At 35.4% G+C, this 16,661-nt stretch overlaps 1 protein-coding gene across 1 annotated transcript in view; it reads left to right on the top strand.

Annotated features, from left to right (window-relative positions):
* The window catches only part of LOC148029807 (beta-glucosidase 13-like), a 13,316-nt gene extending 5,126 nt beyond the window's left edge, over positions 1-8,190 (top strand). The window contains exons 6-14 of the mRNA XM_087686114.1: positions 1,339-1,410; positions 1,539-1,626; positions 1,830-2,082; positions 2,269-2,384; positions 2,478-2,698; positions 6,826-6,857; positions 7,249-7,354; positions 7,452-7,563; positions 7,706-8,190. Coding sequence (XP_087542240.1) covers positions 1,339-1,410; positions 1,539-1,626; positions 1,830-2,082; positions 2,269-2,384; positions 2,478-2,698; positions 6,826-6,857; positions 7,249-7,354; positions 7,452-7,563; positions 7,706-7,889 — 1,184 coding nt within the window. The 3' untranslated portion in view covers positions 7,890-8,190. The remainder of the gene's footprint in view (positions 1-1,338; positions 1,411-1,538; positions 1,627-1,829; positions 2,083-2,268; positions 2,385-2,477; positions 2,699-6,825; positions 6,858-7,248; positions 7,355-7,451; positions 7,564-7,705) is intronic.
* The last annotated feature ends 8,471 nt before the right edge of the window (positions 8,191-16,661 follow it).

Here is a 16,661-nt window from a genome sequence, read left to right as displayed (position 1 = left end):
TTTGCTAGATTTCCTCAAATCTAACCTTTGAAGTGAGCTTTATGTGTGTCATACCATTTTTAGAAAACATTCATATTTACTTTCTAGACTAGTAAGTGCCTACATTTGGCATGACTTTAATGCTCCCTCATTGTGCACATGCAAACATACACACACACCCAGTCCTGTACACAACCAATCACATACATAATAAACATATACATACATAGATACATCTCCATCACTTCTTTAAGAATAGGTCCATAGGTAGTATTTGCTAGATTTCTAGTGACCTAACACTTTAAGTGAGCTTTGTGTGCTATATGTTGTGTGTATCATACCCTTTCTAAAAACCATATGTCTTTACTTTTTAGACTAGTAAGTGCCTACTTTTGAAGCACAAAAAATACCAACTATTTGTGGAACATATATCTTAGAAAAATATCCAATAATTTCATATCCCTTGCAATTTGCAAATAGAATGAGAAACTATCCGCTTCCCCAAAACTCTCAAATGTTTTATGCAGAAGATATAGGGAGAGGAAGATAAATACTAGAAAGCAATGTAGGGAGGGAGGAAGAGAGGGGAGTGGAGTGAGCAAGCAAGCTAGGGGAGGGAAGGTTGAAGGGGGGGGGGGGGGGTGGGAGGGGGGGAGGGAAGGGAGGGGATGAGGAGAACCTAGATGACACTCCCTTGAGAAATCTTTGAGGAGGAGGAGAAGAAGAAAGAGAACCAAATATTAAAGGAAAAGGTGAAGAACACAAAGAGAAGAAAGAAAAACTTTGGTCCCCAAGTGTTTAAAACACATTTTTGCCAACTTATATATATATATATATATGTATATACATACACACACACACGCACGCACGCGCGCACACACGCACACATGCACACACGCACACACGCACGCACACACGCACACACGCACACACGCACACACGCACACACGCACACACGCACACACGCACACACGCACACACACACACACACACACACACACACACACACACACACACACACACACACACACACACACACACACACACACACACACACACACACACACACACACACACACACACACACACACACACACACACACACACACACACACACACACACACACACACACACACACACACACACACACACACACACACACACACACACACACACACACAAGGAGTAGATTTAATTTTTTCATGTCACCTATATGGATGACTAGGATAATATTTAGAGATCATCCTTCTTGTACTTATAGTATTTCATGAAAAGACTCTAAAGTTTTATTCTTTCATGTGTGAACCTAATGAAGGGGGACGCCTCTCACATGTATTGGATTGGCATATCATGTACAGATGGGCGAGGAGAAATCAATGAGCTTGGAATAGAATATTACAACCACCTTATAGATGGCCTCCTTGAGAAAGGTACCTTACTTTCCCATTTTCTTGATTGATTAGCATGTTATGTTATGGAAAACTCTCTGCCATAGTTTTTGATGTTTAGCTTTTGTCTAATTGACTATATAATGTAGTCTAATGAAGTCCATGATCAGGTATTGTACCTTTTGTAACTTTACACCATTGGGATGTTCCACAAAAGCTTGAGGATGAGTATGATGGTTGGCTTAGTCCTTATATTGTGTAAGATAACTACTTTTCCAAAGTTGCCACCTTCTTAACCATTTAGGAGTTGCATTTAGTAAAGTAGAAAATATTATAGCATCTAGCCTTTGATGACCTACCATCTAGGATGCAAATCACTAATATGTCATACATTACAAATTGCAATTAATGGATTGGCAGAGTAAAAGGTGTGTCTTACATTTTCTTCTTGTATTCTATAGGCAAGATTATGCCAACTATGTTGATACATGTTTTAAACACTTTGGAGATCGTGTCAAATATTGGATAACGTTCAATGATCCCACTACCTTCATCCTATTTGGCTATAACATGGGGGTGTTTCCACCTAGAAGATGCTCTAAGTGGGTGCGGACTTGCACAAAAGGAAACTCTATGATAGAACCATATGTTGTTGCACACAACATTTTATGTTCACATGCAGCTGCGGTTGAGATTTATCGATCCAAGTATAAGGTCTTACACTTGAATCAATCCAATTTAAAAATATAATTCTTGAATGGAATACAACCATTATTTTATAGAGGTCGCAAAAATATTGGATACACACAATTCCCATGTAGTGGGAAAAGATAGTGAATATGCACAAGGAGGTAGTGCAATGAGTTGATATACTAAAAATTAGTGCTTTTGTGATTGTAGAGTTATCAAAAAGGAAATATTTCTATAACCCTGTATTCCCCTTGGTACATTCCGGTGACAAATTCTACAAAAGATCAAAAAGCTGTGCCAAGATTGTTAGACTTTACGATTGGGTGGTAAGTTTTGGCTTTCCAAATCTAATAGTTATATCTTGCACATATCTAGATATGGAAAATTAATAGAGAATTATTGTTTCTTTTAATTCTTAGGTTCTTAAATCCCCTTTTGTATGGGGATTACCCTAAGGTAATGAAAAATCTTGTGGGTGATCGACTACCCAAATTTACGAAAGAAGAAAAGGAAAAGCTTCATCAATCAATTGATTTTCTTGGCATAAACTATTACACGACAAACTATGTAGGTGCCATCTCAACTTTGCAAAACCCTCAACACACGAGCTTCTATCAAGATTCTATGACTGCTTCAATAGGTACACAATGATCCTTTTCTTTTTCTCTCAATCTTATCAAAGAAAAATTCATGGAATATAGAAATGCAATTATATTACTCATCAAAATCTTCCCAAAATTAACATTTCACTAACATATATATCTCTAGGTTTCACTCATAAATATGCAAGTCTCTCACAAGGATTCAATAGAAGGGATTTCTAAAATCCTTTTTTTTGGATATTGATTAAACACAAAAGGGCATCTTTTAATGGGGATATTCACAAATTGAATAGGAAAAGGGTTTGTTTTATGTGTGATAAATTCACATATAAGGGGCTTTCAAATTAGGTGATGAATGCATGTGATAGTAAGGATTTACATATATTGAACCCCTTGATATCTCTATAGACAGTATTAGTCCACTATGTCAAGAATCAAAGTTATGGTACAAATGTGTTACTACTTGGGCACTAAATTATTGCCAACTTTGCTAACATCTATTGTAAGGAGAATGCTAATAGGTATTATAATGGTTGAAGTTCTGGCTAGATCATTTCATGCTTAATATTGCTTTGGATAAATTAGGGATATTGAAATTTCTTGAAAATGGTTTTCTCATGTTGAGAATTTGCAAATTTTTAATTCATTTTGTATATTTTTAAAAATGTCATGTATGAATATGTATTAGTCATCATACATTATCGCTAAGGAAAAAGCCATGCAACCAAAAAGTCATGAAACAAAAAGACATATATCTAGGATCACCTACATAGCTCTCCTAAACATCTTAGTAGTTGCTCTATAAGTGTTTCCCTTAACGTGTTTCGTCTTCGGCTAAATCCACACTTCTTGGGAGCATTGCCATAATAAGAAGACCAAAACCACTTGCCAAAGAGTATTTAATTCTAACATTCCAAATATCGCACACAAAAAGAATTCCCATAGGATATACCAAACATTTATCTCCTCCTCATTGAGCCCTCCATGAGCCCCTAATAGATTTAACATGTCTAAAAGAAAAATCTATGTGACCAACTAGTTGACTACATGATCTTGAGTAGCTTAGGCATTGTAGGTCTAACCTCAAGGCAAGCCCAAAATAGATGCATCATCTTCTTCCTTGCAATTGAAAAGAGGACACATTGGAGAGACATGATTGCTCCATCTTAATAGGAATCTTATTCATCAATAGCCTCCACAAAAAGGTATGGAGCCTAGGGGAGGGAGTGGCATGCCAAATCTTCACAACTCTTCTTTTCTAGATCATATTAGAATCTAATGGAAAATGTTTCTTCTCGTATAGAGAGGTTTTCATAATCCAAATCTCCTTCCACAAAAGCATCCCTTGGTTAAAGTTTGACAAGTGACTTGTCTGTATGGTTAATTAACCTAGTGGGAAAGAGGCTCCAAAGAGGATTCTCTTGATGATAAACATATAAAGTGTGCCACTCTTCTTTAAGGTGTCCAAGACATATTGACATCTATAGTTCTCATCTTTCAAAAGAATTGCTAGATGAATTTAATCTTTACCAACCTTTCTCTTACATCCTAGAAGAAGGATGTGCGCATGTGGTGTTATGTGTAGGATGCCTCCTCCCTTTCTTTCCTAACAACTTATAATTTTGTGTATGTTTTTCCTCTCTTGTTTTATGGTGATTTCAAAGGTCTCAGCAAAATCCCATCACAAGGTAAAATTCAAAGCAATGGGTAGTCCTCATGTGCACCCACTTGTGCCCTTATTTTTATTCTCATTGGTTAGCAACTTTGCTAGTTTAGGGATATGCAACAAAGACATTGTGTACTTCCAAGATTGTCTTATTAATATTGAAAAAATGTGATTTTTAAATGCAAGTGTAAAAGTTAAGAAAAGGGTATGATCCAGATATGATCCATAGAATATTCATATGGGACATCATACTAAATGCTTGAATTTATTTGGGTTAAAAAATGCTACTAGTCTAGGTACTATTGGCACAAACATTGCAACAGATTAGTTCTCTTTCATTTCTAAACACACTTTCTCTCCATTAGCCACATGCACTTTTTAGTCAATGTCCATGCTATAAGATCCAAAGGTACTTACAAAGTTCCAAAATTCTCTACTACTAGTTTCAACATATCCCTTTAGCAATTAAAGAGTACAATAAATTTCAATGCCCATGCCAAAGAGCATACTAAAGGGATATATCATAGCTTAATTTCACCCATTTAGGAAAGGCAATATTGAGGAACTTTATGGAACATATTATTTATTATCCTTGTTTTTATTTGACATAGTCATGGATTCTTATCTATTTATGAACTTAGAACAAAGAGTTCTCCACATGATGAGAATTACATAATTATTATTGATTGAATTGGCATTGTCCATGGTTGCAACTTGTAAAGTTTTATAGATTATTCGATTCTTCTCTCCCATCATGTAGCAGCTTAACAACCTTGGCTTTTTAGTACAAAAACATGGCTTGTAGTTGAAATGTAAAAGACTTTGACAAACTGGTTGGATGTCATTAAGCTTAATATCCAAGTCAGATTCTTCCATCTTGCCTTAGAGAAAAGATTTACTTAGTTCAAGATTTGACCATTGTACTTAGTAATTTTTAGAGATCATACTTCACCGAATATTGTAGGATTGAGATGACCACTTTGACTAAACTTTCCTTCTAGAAACAATTATAAAAAATCAAATTGCATTAGCAAATAGGAGGAAAGTTGTAAGAGTCAAGTTTTAGGCATATATAATTGACTAGACAAATCCTAGTTATGATCCCATCTTCCTCTCATGATAACTAACCTTACTATCTAGTTTATAACATTGTGACATCATGTTTATGAAGATTCCAACTCATATAGCAATAGTTTGGCATTTTAGGAACTTCCAAATGTGGATTCAAGAGTAGGGACACTTTGTTCCATGACATTCTGAATGTGATTTGAAGCATGTAATGATATTGTGAGTTTTTCTTATTACATTGCCTTTATTTGTTCCATAGTGATACCTAAAGGCAAATAATGAAAGGTAAGATAGAATAAAATTGTTGAACACATTGGAATCTCTAAATGTACATTTCTTTTATGCTCAAAATAATGCTTGCATTAGTATTATAAAAGCTATATTCTCTTACCAAGCATTATATGATTCTATGGATGACATTATCACAAGGCCTAATATAACCTCTTCTGAGGCCCAATCTTTTCTTTGACTAAATTATTGTAGAACCTCAATTATCTCATCAATCACATATCAAGGAGTTAGATTTTTTGTAGTGAAATATGGAATCAAACATATACTGCAGTAGATTCATTGGCACTATTTTAGAAATCCCCTTATCCACAAAGCTTAGTGGTGTCATTATGATGAAGAAAAATTTCCTTAAAAGTGCCTCTACCATTATATACTCTATTTGAGAAGGATAATTCATTCACAATTCAATGATACATTGTTTAGCTTAACAATTATGCAAAAACATTTAGCACACCAATTCAATTTTCAAAATTTATTTTTACTATATACTCTATATCATTCGCAAAACATGGGTAGATGGAAGAATACAAAACCTTGTATTCACTAATCTAAAGTATTACAAGACTAGTCCTTCTTAATGTAATATTATTAAAAGAGCACAAGTCAATCTCTTTTACATTCCAAGTCAAAGTATGTAACAACAACGTTGGCAAACATATGATATCATTGGTTGTTGTTTGAGACACACACACATGCATGTGCGTGAGTGAGTGAGTGAGTGAGTGTGTGTGAAAACATCTTTTTTTTTTACATTGATAATCATCATGATCTTTTCCTTATTTAGTAACTCAAATCAAATTTTTACTTTAAAATTTTGATATATGGGTATGGAAAATACTATGAGAACTTATGTCTCACAAAAAATTGACAATGGATAACCAATCAATTTATGAGAGTTAAGGAAAATAAAAAATGGGGTGTCATTTGAGATGCAAAAATAGTTTGCATTATTCATAGTTGAAACAATATCAAGACAATTATCAAACCTTGTCCACTCTTTAACAATTTGATCTCAATGTGAATGGATTTCTTCTATTCCTAAAATGATGAAAAATCCAAAATGTTGAATGAAATACATTTTTCCATAATGCCAATTTTCCTTGTTTCATGCTTAAATTTTTCATTTTATTTTTCTTGCAGGTGAAATTAATGGGATTCCCATAAGGCCACAGGTTTGTATCTACTATTTTCTAAAATACAATAAATTTCTACACATACAAACCCCCTTGCACACACGCACACATGCATGCACAATGCATTAGAAATTATCCAAGTAAATCTATAAATCCTTTTTTTAAAAAAGAATACACCCACGATGCAAAATCAAAAGACTTTCATATGTAACTATCCTCTATATTTCCATATTGATGATAGACATATTTTACTATGTGATACATTTCCTTCAATGTTTACATATAACTATTTGCTTGTAATAAACCCTTGTTATAGATGAATGCAATGATGGATATTTTTTGCATTTACGTAAAGTTAGGATACATGAGAGGTTTATTAAAAAATGACAATTGTTAATTGATGAGAAGCAACATCTTGCTCATGTAATAGGTGGCACCAAATGGATTGTACATATATCCTCGTGGCATATATGATCTGTTGACATTTATCAAAACAAGATACTCAATGCTTCTACCCATATACATTACAGAGAATGGTAACTACAACAAATATGATAGCTAGTATTTGATTGATAACATTCCATTACGACTGTGTAGATATTATTTACATAAACATATTTTGTGTTTTCTTAGGTCTTCATGAAGGAGCAAAGAATGTGGCACTTTCTTTGAATGAAGCATTGCAAGACACTCTACAAATTGATTTTTATGAAGACCACCTCTCCAACTTGTCATTAGCAATCAAGTAAGACTTCATACTTTAATCGTACACCTCATGAACCATTTTTTATTGTTATCTCTTCAAAAGGTTCAAATATGATCATGAAACCTTTATTAACACAACCTCAAGGTGAAATGATGTCTTGTTGTTATTTGTGAATTTTTAGGGAAGGCATTAATGTGCAAGGGTTCTTTGCTTGGCCTCTTCTTGAAAACTTTGAGCAAAAATGGGGATTGACAATGAATTTGGGCACATACTTTGTAGATCTCAATAGATTGGAGATGTACCCTAAATTCTCTATATTATGGTTCAAAGAGCTTCTCCAAAATAAAGACATTCAAATCAATTGACATTGTTGATCTTTGGACATTGGATCCATATCTAAATCTTTATAGCATGGTGTAGTAGTATCACCTTTATGGCACCCTACTTTGTACTCTAATGGTGGTGTAATGAGGCAAGTTACCTTACTATATCAACACTCAAATCTTTCTCTAGAAAACAAATCTCATGATGGGATGGCCATTCATTCTTCCAAGTGGCCTTGTATTCTTTTTGTCATAGGTCTTGGCTTTGCCACACTAGTTGTTACTACATCAACATCTTGATCTCACACTAATTGTGTAGCTATAATAAAGATCTTTTGTTGTACAAGCATTTGATGGGTAACATAATTTCTTCTATCTTCTCTCTCTCTCTCTCTCTCATCCCTATCTTCTCATTCTTGTACTTGTTCTAGCATTCTAGTTTTTGTTGACATAATAGTTTGCTCTTTTCAATGTGTATTCCTTAATCTCACCATTGCACACACACACACACACACACACACACATCTCTCTCTCTCTCTCTCTCTCTCTCTCTCTCTCTCTCTCTCTCTCTCTCTCTTTTCTATATTTATCTATTTCTTTGTTGAGATGGCAAGCTCAAAACATGTAGACATTGATGATGGACTGCTTGGTTAGATGGTTTTGCATGTTTATACTTATCATATCGATGGCCAATATGATCCTAACATGGTCATTGAATGATCACTTATTATATTTGGCTTTTTGCACCTACCTAAAATTGGCATAATTATAACACTAGTCAATTAGTGTAGTTTGTTATGCACATTATTTGATTTAGTAGGCCACTTTCCTTTATGTTGTATCTTATCTATACTTTGTGTACAGTATATTGTGTGTGAAAGAAGAAGAAGAAACTAGCAAGAAAAAATTTTGGCCTCCATCTCTCTTCTTGTGTTCTTGAGTGAGCTATCTCTTATGTGTACTATGTGTGTTTGGCGCAACAACTCAAGCAAGTCCCCCCACTACACAATTTGTGTCATTTTTCCACCAATGCATATATCACTCTGTGCTTTACTTTCCACACTCACATTAGTATACCTGAATCTTGGAATAGCAAAGCTATCCACAAAGATTAATCTTTTGTATATATAATCTTATCAGGATAAGAGAAGGGGATGAGTAGAAAGTTTTTCACACTATTTATGGCCACTTTGATTATGTCATCATGCCATTTGGTCTCGTAGATATTCAAGAAGTCTTGCAACATGTAATGAATGATATATTCTGCAAGTATCTATATGACTTTGTGGTAATATATTTAGATGACATTCTAAAGTTTTATGAGAATGAAGAGGAGCACAATAATCATATACATATAGTTCTTGATAAGCTATAAGAGAAGGGCTCATATACTAAATTAGAAAAGTGTTCTTCTCACAAAGAGGAGGTATAATTCCTTGGATATATTATTTCTCAAAATGAAGTTTCTATGGATAGAAACAAGGTGAAGACTATCTTGAATGGGAAACACCAATATCTATTTGAGATGTGTAATGCTTCGTGGATTTGTAACCTTTCATTGAATGTTCATTTAAGATTATTTTGATATCATTGCACCCTCATGGGGTTAATTAGAATAATAAATTAATGTCGAGAACCTTGAATCATAAATAAGTTTCTAGACACTTAAGCAAGCCTTCATTAGATCCCCCCAAATTGATATACACGGATCCATCCAAGACTTTCTCTTTGGAGACTGATGCATTAGATTTTGCTCTTGGTGCTATTTTTTTCTAGACCACTACAATATATGAAGGGTATACTGATGAAATAAAAGACAAAAATACATGATAATTTATTTCAAAATACCATAACCTATAGTGGAAATCAATCCCAGTATGAGGTACAATCTCCTTACATCAAAATCAATGGTGGCATGGATATCAAAGAGTTCATCAGTAAGAAATCCTCTTTCTAGCATTACTTCCAATGTGTGTAGAAAAATTTACCAATGTATGCATGGAAAGATGAAATTGCAAGAATCTATTCCCTTATCAGATCCATATTGTTCATTTCTAGTATCCTATCAAACATAGATTGTTGTTGAAGCCTATATAAACCCCTAAGCACTAATGACTCTGACATAATACTTGAATTCATAGCACAAGAAAGATATATTAAAGTACTTGACAATATAACGATGCCCTCATGATATAACAATACCTTAAAATATAAATCCCAACTAATACAACTAGACAAAGGAATCATAAGAAGGTTTTTCCATAGTATATAGTAATCACCTACCTCTCCTCCATGTGAATGTAGCTCCAAAAGCGGCTTACTTCCATAGCATCCCACGTTCACTTTCTTTAGCGAGGTTAATAAATGACTGGTAAAGCTATGCTTGAAAATACAGACAATAAAGGATTGAATCTTAGACAAAATAGATAGATTATTGAAATTATAAAGGATAGAAATTAGGGTACATAGGAAACATGTATAAAAGATGGAAGTACTAAAAGAGGGAAAATAGGGTACATAAGGTGTAGGTATAAAGGGTGGAAGTACTAATTATTGTGTACCTAGTTTTGATATAGGACAAGTCTTTTCTTGCTTTATCTCTCTCTTCAAGATTTCATGGCTATCTTCTTCTTTCCTTTTCTCTTTCTCTCTCTTCTTCAAGTGTTTCTCATACCTCTTCCTTCTTTCTCTCACCTTCAGTAGTCTCTCTCTCTTCTATCTTTCTCTCTCCTAGTTCATTTCATGAAAGTGGTATCAGAGCATGGTTCTTTGATCCTAGTTTGGTTACATTTTAGCTAAATCTTTCTATTTCTTGAGTAAGATCATCTATGATAGCCAAGTATAGGTGGTACAATCTTTATAGGGAACAATGCATTAACCAATGGACTTTCAAAACAAGAAGATAGTCTACATTAATGGAGTCTTGGATAAGTTAGAGGAAAATCACCTAAAGGCAACAAGTTCTAGTCAAAGTTCTACCATTTTTATAGGTGCCTTGAGAAAAAGTAGGATTATAGATTTTAGAAAAGGCTAAGTTCTTATTGCTTTTCACAAAAGAGATTTTTTCTCTTGTTCTTAAAATTCTTGGTTAAGCTTCCATAGGGGATTATTTGCTTCTCCCTTCCTTGTAGGACTTCTTTATCTCCAATGCCTTATCTTACTCTTTGTTCACATGATTTGGATGGACTAGAGAACCATTGTACTTGGCATTTGTTCCATGTTGTCATACCGCTACTATGCAGACATAGTGTGAAAAACCTTGGAGTGCATCATCATCTAGCTTTCTATTGATCTAGAGAGTCAAAACATATTAATTTAGAGAGCCATTAGTGTTAGTTTCCATCATATGGATGGTTCAAAAATCTGGGAATTTTGAACCATTTTAGCCTATTTTTGATATTTCGCTATTATTTATTGTAAGTATCCTCAAAAGGTATAATAAACTTTTGGAATAGGGTGGCACAAAAAGCAAGTGGCTGTTCAACCAGTTTAGGAAAATCTCATAAAAAAAGAAGGGCTTGCAAATTTGTTGAGCCTGATGGTAGTTTTAGGTAGCAAACAACACTCTAGAGACTGTGAAGAAAAAGAAGGAGCAATCTATGAGAATTCTGACTAGGTATCCAGGGGTTTTACTCCCCTTTCAGAGCCAATAGAAATATTAGATTTTCCATCTAAGTAGCATATGAGAAGCTAGTATTTGGTGCACATTTTTGGGTATAATAGGGAGCTCTAGGAGATCTAATGCTTGGAGATTACTTCTGAGTAGTAGTAGACATTGTCTAGATAATCCAAGAACCATTTGTCTTGGAGTTGGCCATCAAACAATAAGCTTATGAATACTATAATAACTAGGAATACACATGGGTGGCTGAAGTGTGTTTGGAGTCCCATACAAGGCTTTTGTTTCCCTTCTCAGGTTCTATCAGGTCTCGCAGATCTTGAGCTGCTTCAAGAGAAGCTTAATGATTTGTTAGAAGATCAAACTATAAAGATAGGGCTTAAAACACAGTGGAGGCATGTTAAGGATGTTGGTACCAACTAGTGAAAAAGCATAAAAGAAGAGAAAGATTGCATGCATCTAGCTTGCTCACTATTACGGGCAAAACAATTGATGTATCCAATAAGACATCTCTTTCTGTGGCTAACCTTATGGCTACACTTGCTGTTCCCAATGGTAGAGAAGATCTATTAGATAAATTGGTTAAAGGCATGTGGGATCTTCAATTGAAGGTTGAAAAATTGTATGAGAGAGGACAAGAGAAAAAGGGATGGGTAGCAATCCCTAAACTAGGGAAAAGATGTATGTGGTGTGATAGTTTGCAGCATGAAAGGAAGGATTGTGCTACTTATCAGGAGGCCTTGGCATGAAAGCTCATCTTTTGGAAAGATGGAAAAATCCATGCACAAGAAATGGAATTCCCTCTTGCTTTGAATTTTGGAAATGGAGGTATGAAAAAGTTGTCGAAAGACTTAACTTTCTGAAATGCTTATGAGGTTATACATGCTGCTACTTTTGGTCTATAATTGGATAGAATGTTTGGCCAAGTGATGTCTGAAAGCTGTAATATGGACACATGCTTTACATGTAGCTAAAAAGAGTAAAGCTACTTATAGCAAAATGTCTCATACAAGAGGGCAAGACATTCATGACATGATTGGCTAGGAATCAATAGTAGATAAATATTTAGTGTATGCATATTTAGAAAAAGTGCAGAACACGGATGTACTTGTGGAAGAGAAATAGAAGAGAGATGAGGTAATGCGAGGATATCTAAAAGAGCAATAAGAAGTGTGGATTAGCCTATAGCTACAAATCATCCACCTCCCAATCATATTATAGAAGAGGTTGGGCAGGAGTAGAAACATGATAGCAAACAAGAGGGTAAAAAGAAGGGCTAGCAGGTGGGATATAAGTTGCAGTCTAATATTGAGACAACCATAGATCTCACGAAGCTTCTTGAAGAATGGATTTTAAGCAATTGGGTGGAATTCACATTGGGAGAGATACTTGGCATCACCAAGTGAGAATATCATGATGAAATCATTGACATAATTAAGAGGAAGCGTTAGTTTCCTGGTGATGCCACTAGTGCATTGCTGCAATTTGAAGAGAAATTTGGTTTTTTGGGCATTCAGGCTGAGTATGAGCATGATGTAAGTGTTGGTCTATCAATGGAGGATGTTGCTAATCAGTGGGCAACATGTGGAAAAGAGAAGAAAGTGTCTAAAAATACATTGGCTTGTAGCAATATGGATAGTGGAGTAAGGTAGATGCGACAATATGGGGAAGAGACTCTATGATCTGATCTTCCTCATAGTCATTACACAAGAAATCACTAGGCAAGGGCTACCATTGAGATGGTAGTGAAAATAGGGGAGCGTGAATCTCCTTGTGTTTCTTTGCTTGACCATGGGCCCGAGATTAATGTCATTGAGTGTGGATTGTATGAGAATAGAGCATGGCTTGTGGACATTGATCATGGTTGGCATGTAAGGGATGCAAATAATTCTTTGGGGGAGATATATGTTGCATGTCCTAATGTAAAAAGTGATGATTGGTGATGTACACAAAGAGCAACACTTCTTTATGTAAGAGTTTCTCATATACAATGACTTTGAGATAGCCTTATATTACAAGAGTGCGTATGGAAGCAAAGATACTTGATGATGGTTCTGCTTATGCAATAGTTAAAAGCAAGGATGGGAGGAAAGCAATCCAAATTTTTACTAGTTGTGTTAATCATCCTAGGAATTTGGATACACTTCAAGAGTCTCCTTCGCCTTCAAAGTCTAACTAGTTGTATCATATTAAAATGACAATAATCAATTGCTACATTCATGAAAGAGTTTTTAAAGAAACTTTTAATTGAGTCTAAATTTCCAAATTTCTTCATCTTTTATTCATGTATCACAAGTCCAGGGCAACTATGATCCACAACCACCATTCTTGCAAGGCTAAGATCTATACATGCATCCATCCATTAAAAAACATTAGGTCCTAGCTATATTTCTAGGACTATAGGTGTTACCACCCTTAACCAATTTCATCAATGTTGACAATAATACTAACTACAGACACTAACTAACCTTAGACCCAAATCAATTTCAAAATAACACAAAGACTATACTTTACTTACAATTATTGTTTTTAAGCCTTTAAAGGTATTCTCAAGGATCAAAATACATTTATTCAAAATGTCATTAGGTAGTCAGCTAGAATATCTAGTTTTGACCCTTCAAGTCAATTTTAATCTATTCATAATATCAGGTAAAAAATTTATTATAAATCAAATTTATGCTCTAATAAAGCCAAAAATTTCTAGAATGAGAGTGGTAAACTAGAAGCTCCTAATAATCAAAAAGTATATTTCCCATAGTGGATTCATTAGCCTACACATCTAGTTATTTTACCCAATATACGTATATTATTCTACATTATTGTAGTCTCTTAGGGTGAAAAAATTAGGTGTACTTTGCAAAGGTATGGTAGCTTACAAATATAACTTTTAAGCAAGAATTTATAAGAGCAATGATTTATGTCTAGCAAAGGAATAATCAAATTGCTCTTGTGCTTTCATTAAGAGAGTTTTGAGGTCTTGAAAATGCCTTGTAAGCGATCTTAGAGAGAGATTTTTTAAAGAAAATATTTTTTTAAATTTTTGAAAACTTTTATATTTTGATAAGTAAATATATAAAAAATCATCAATAAGTCATTGTCATGATATTCTCGTGATCACATCAAACCTAGAAATCTAGGCCACTATAAAGGCAACAAAGGTTATGATAATGAAGATCTTAGTCATACTCATTAAAATTAAAAATAATATTGAATTTGAGTTTTATTTGATGTTTGATTATCTCCCTCCATTCTCACTCTCTTCTTTCTTTCCTCTCCTTACTAGTTTTTTCTTCATTTTCCTTGGTGTTTCTAACTGACATAGTTTTTCAATCTAATCTTCTAATCACATCCTTAGCTATGGATCAGTCATCACTACAAGGATATGAGGGTATAGAGACGGCGATTTGCGACGTGAAATAGTGGCATCACTATTTGTGTCGCTATTATGCGATGCTAATAGTGACACAAATAGCGATGGTACTCAAACGAAAAAAATGAGGGCCGAAACCCTGAGCGCGTTATTTTGCGTACATTCACAAAAGAGAGAGCGAACATCTTGCATTTGAGAGGGAGAGAAAGAGGGAGAAAGAAGGCTTCTCACCGCCGCTGCCGCCATTCGCAAAGAAGAGGAGGAGGTGTATGGAGGACAAAGAGGAGTCGCCGTCGCGAAGAGGAGCCGCCAAACCCTTCTTCGAGCCTTTACGGTGAGTGCATTGTCCATTCTTGCTTTGCTTTTGTGTTTTCTCTCTCTCTTTTACTCGTTTTTGATATAATTCGTGTGTATTGAGAGAGGGAGAGGAAATGAGAGAGGGAGAGGGAGAGGGAGAGGGAGGAAATGGGAGAGGGAGGGAGAGGAAATGAGAGAGGGAGAGGGAGAGGGAGAGGGGGAGGGAGAGGGAGAGAGGGAAACATTAAATACAATAGAGAAAGAGAGGGAGAGGGAGAGGGAGAGGGAAACATTAAACATAATAGGGAAAGAGAGAAAGAGAGGGAGAGGGAGAGGGAGGAAGAGGAAATGAGAGAGGGAGAGAAAGAGGGAGGGAAAGGAAGAGAGAAAAAACATTAAACATAATAGGGAAAGGGAGAAAGAGAGGGAGAGGAAATGAGAGAGGGAGAGGAAGGGAAAAACATTAAACATAATAGGGAAAGAGAGAAAGAGAGGGAGAGGGAGAGGGAGGGAGAGGAAATGAGAGAGGGAGAGGAAGAGAGAAAAGGAAATGAGAGAGGGAGAGGAAAGAGAGAAAGAGAGGGACAGGGTGAGGGAGGGAGAAGAAATGAGAGAGGGAGAGTAGAGAGAAAACGAAATGAGAGAGGGATAGGAGAGAGAAAAAAGAGAGAAAAAACATTAAACATAATAGGGAAAGAGAGAAAGAGAGGGAGAGGAAATGAGAAAGGAAGAGGAAGAGAGAAAAGAAAATGAGAGAGGGAGAGGAGAGAGAAAAAACATTAAACCTAATAGGGAAAGAGAGAAAGAGAGGGAGAGGGTGAGGGAGGGAGAGGAAATGAGAGAGGGAGAGGAAGAGAGAAAAGGAAATGAGAGAGGAAGAGGAGAGAGAAAAAACATTAAACATAATAGGAAAAGTGAGAAAGAGAGGGAGAGGGTGAGGGAGGGAGAGAAAGAGAAAAGGAAATGAGAGAGGGAGAGGAGAGAGAAAAAAATGAGAGAGGGAGAGGAGAGAGAAAAAGAGAGAAAAACATTAAACCTAATACGGAAAGAGAGAAAGAGAGGGTGAGGGTGAGGGAGGGAGAGGAAATGAGAGAGGGAGAAGAAGAGAGAAAAGGAAATTGTTGTTGTTTGTAGTAGTAGTAGTAGTAATAATAGTTTTTTTTTCCTTTTCTTGTTTATGGTTGTTTAGTTTTCTTGTTTTTTGTAGTAGTAGTAGTAGTAGTAGTTTTTTCTTCTTTTCTTGTTTATTGTAGTAGTAGTAGTAGTTTTTTTCCTTTTTTTGTTTATTATAGTGGTAGTGGTAGTGGTAGTCATGGTTGTGGTCGTGGTCGTTGTTTTTTATTCTTTTCTTGTTTATTATAGTGGTAGTGGTAGTGGTAGTGGTAGTCGTGGTCGTGGTCATGGTCGTGATCGTTAAAGAAAATGAGAGAGGGGGAGGATGGATGGAGTGCCTGAGCCAACCCACCACTTGGAAGGTACTTCCCAATCTATACCGTCAATACCAGAGGAGACATGTAGCCTTCTAGAC

The sequence above is a fragment of the Lygodium microphyllum genome, chromosome 10 (genome assembly GCF_053477565.2).
Source record: "Lygodium microphyllum isolate KBCC chromosome 10, Lygodium_microphyllum_v1.1.10, whole genome shotgun sequence".
Lineage (NCBI taxonomy): Eukaryota > Viridiplantae > Streptophyta > Polypodiopsida > Schizaeales > Lygodiaceae > Lygodium > Lygodium microphyllum.
This window is presented reverse-complemented; position numbering and strand designations above follow the sequence as displayed.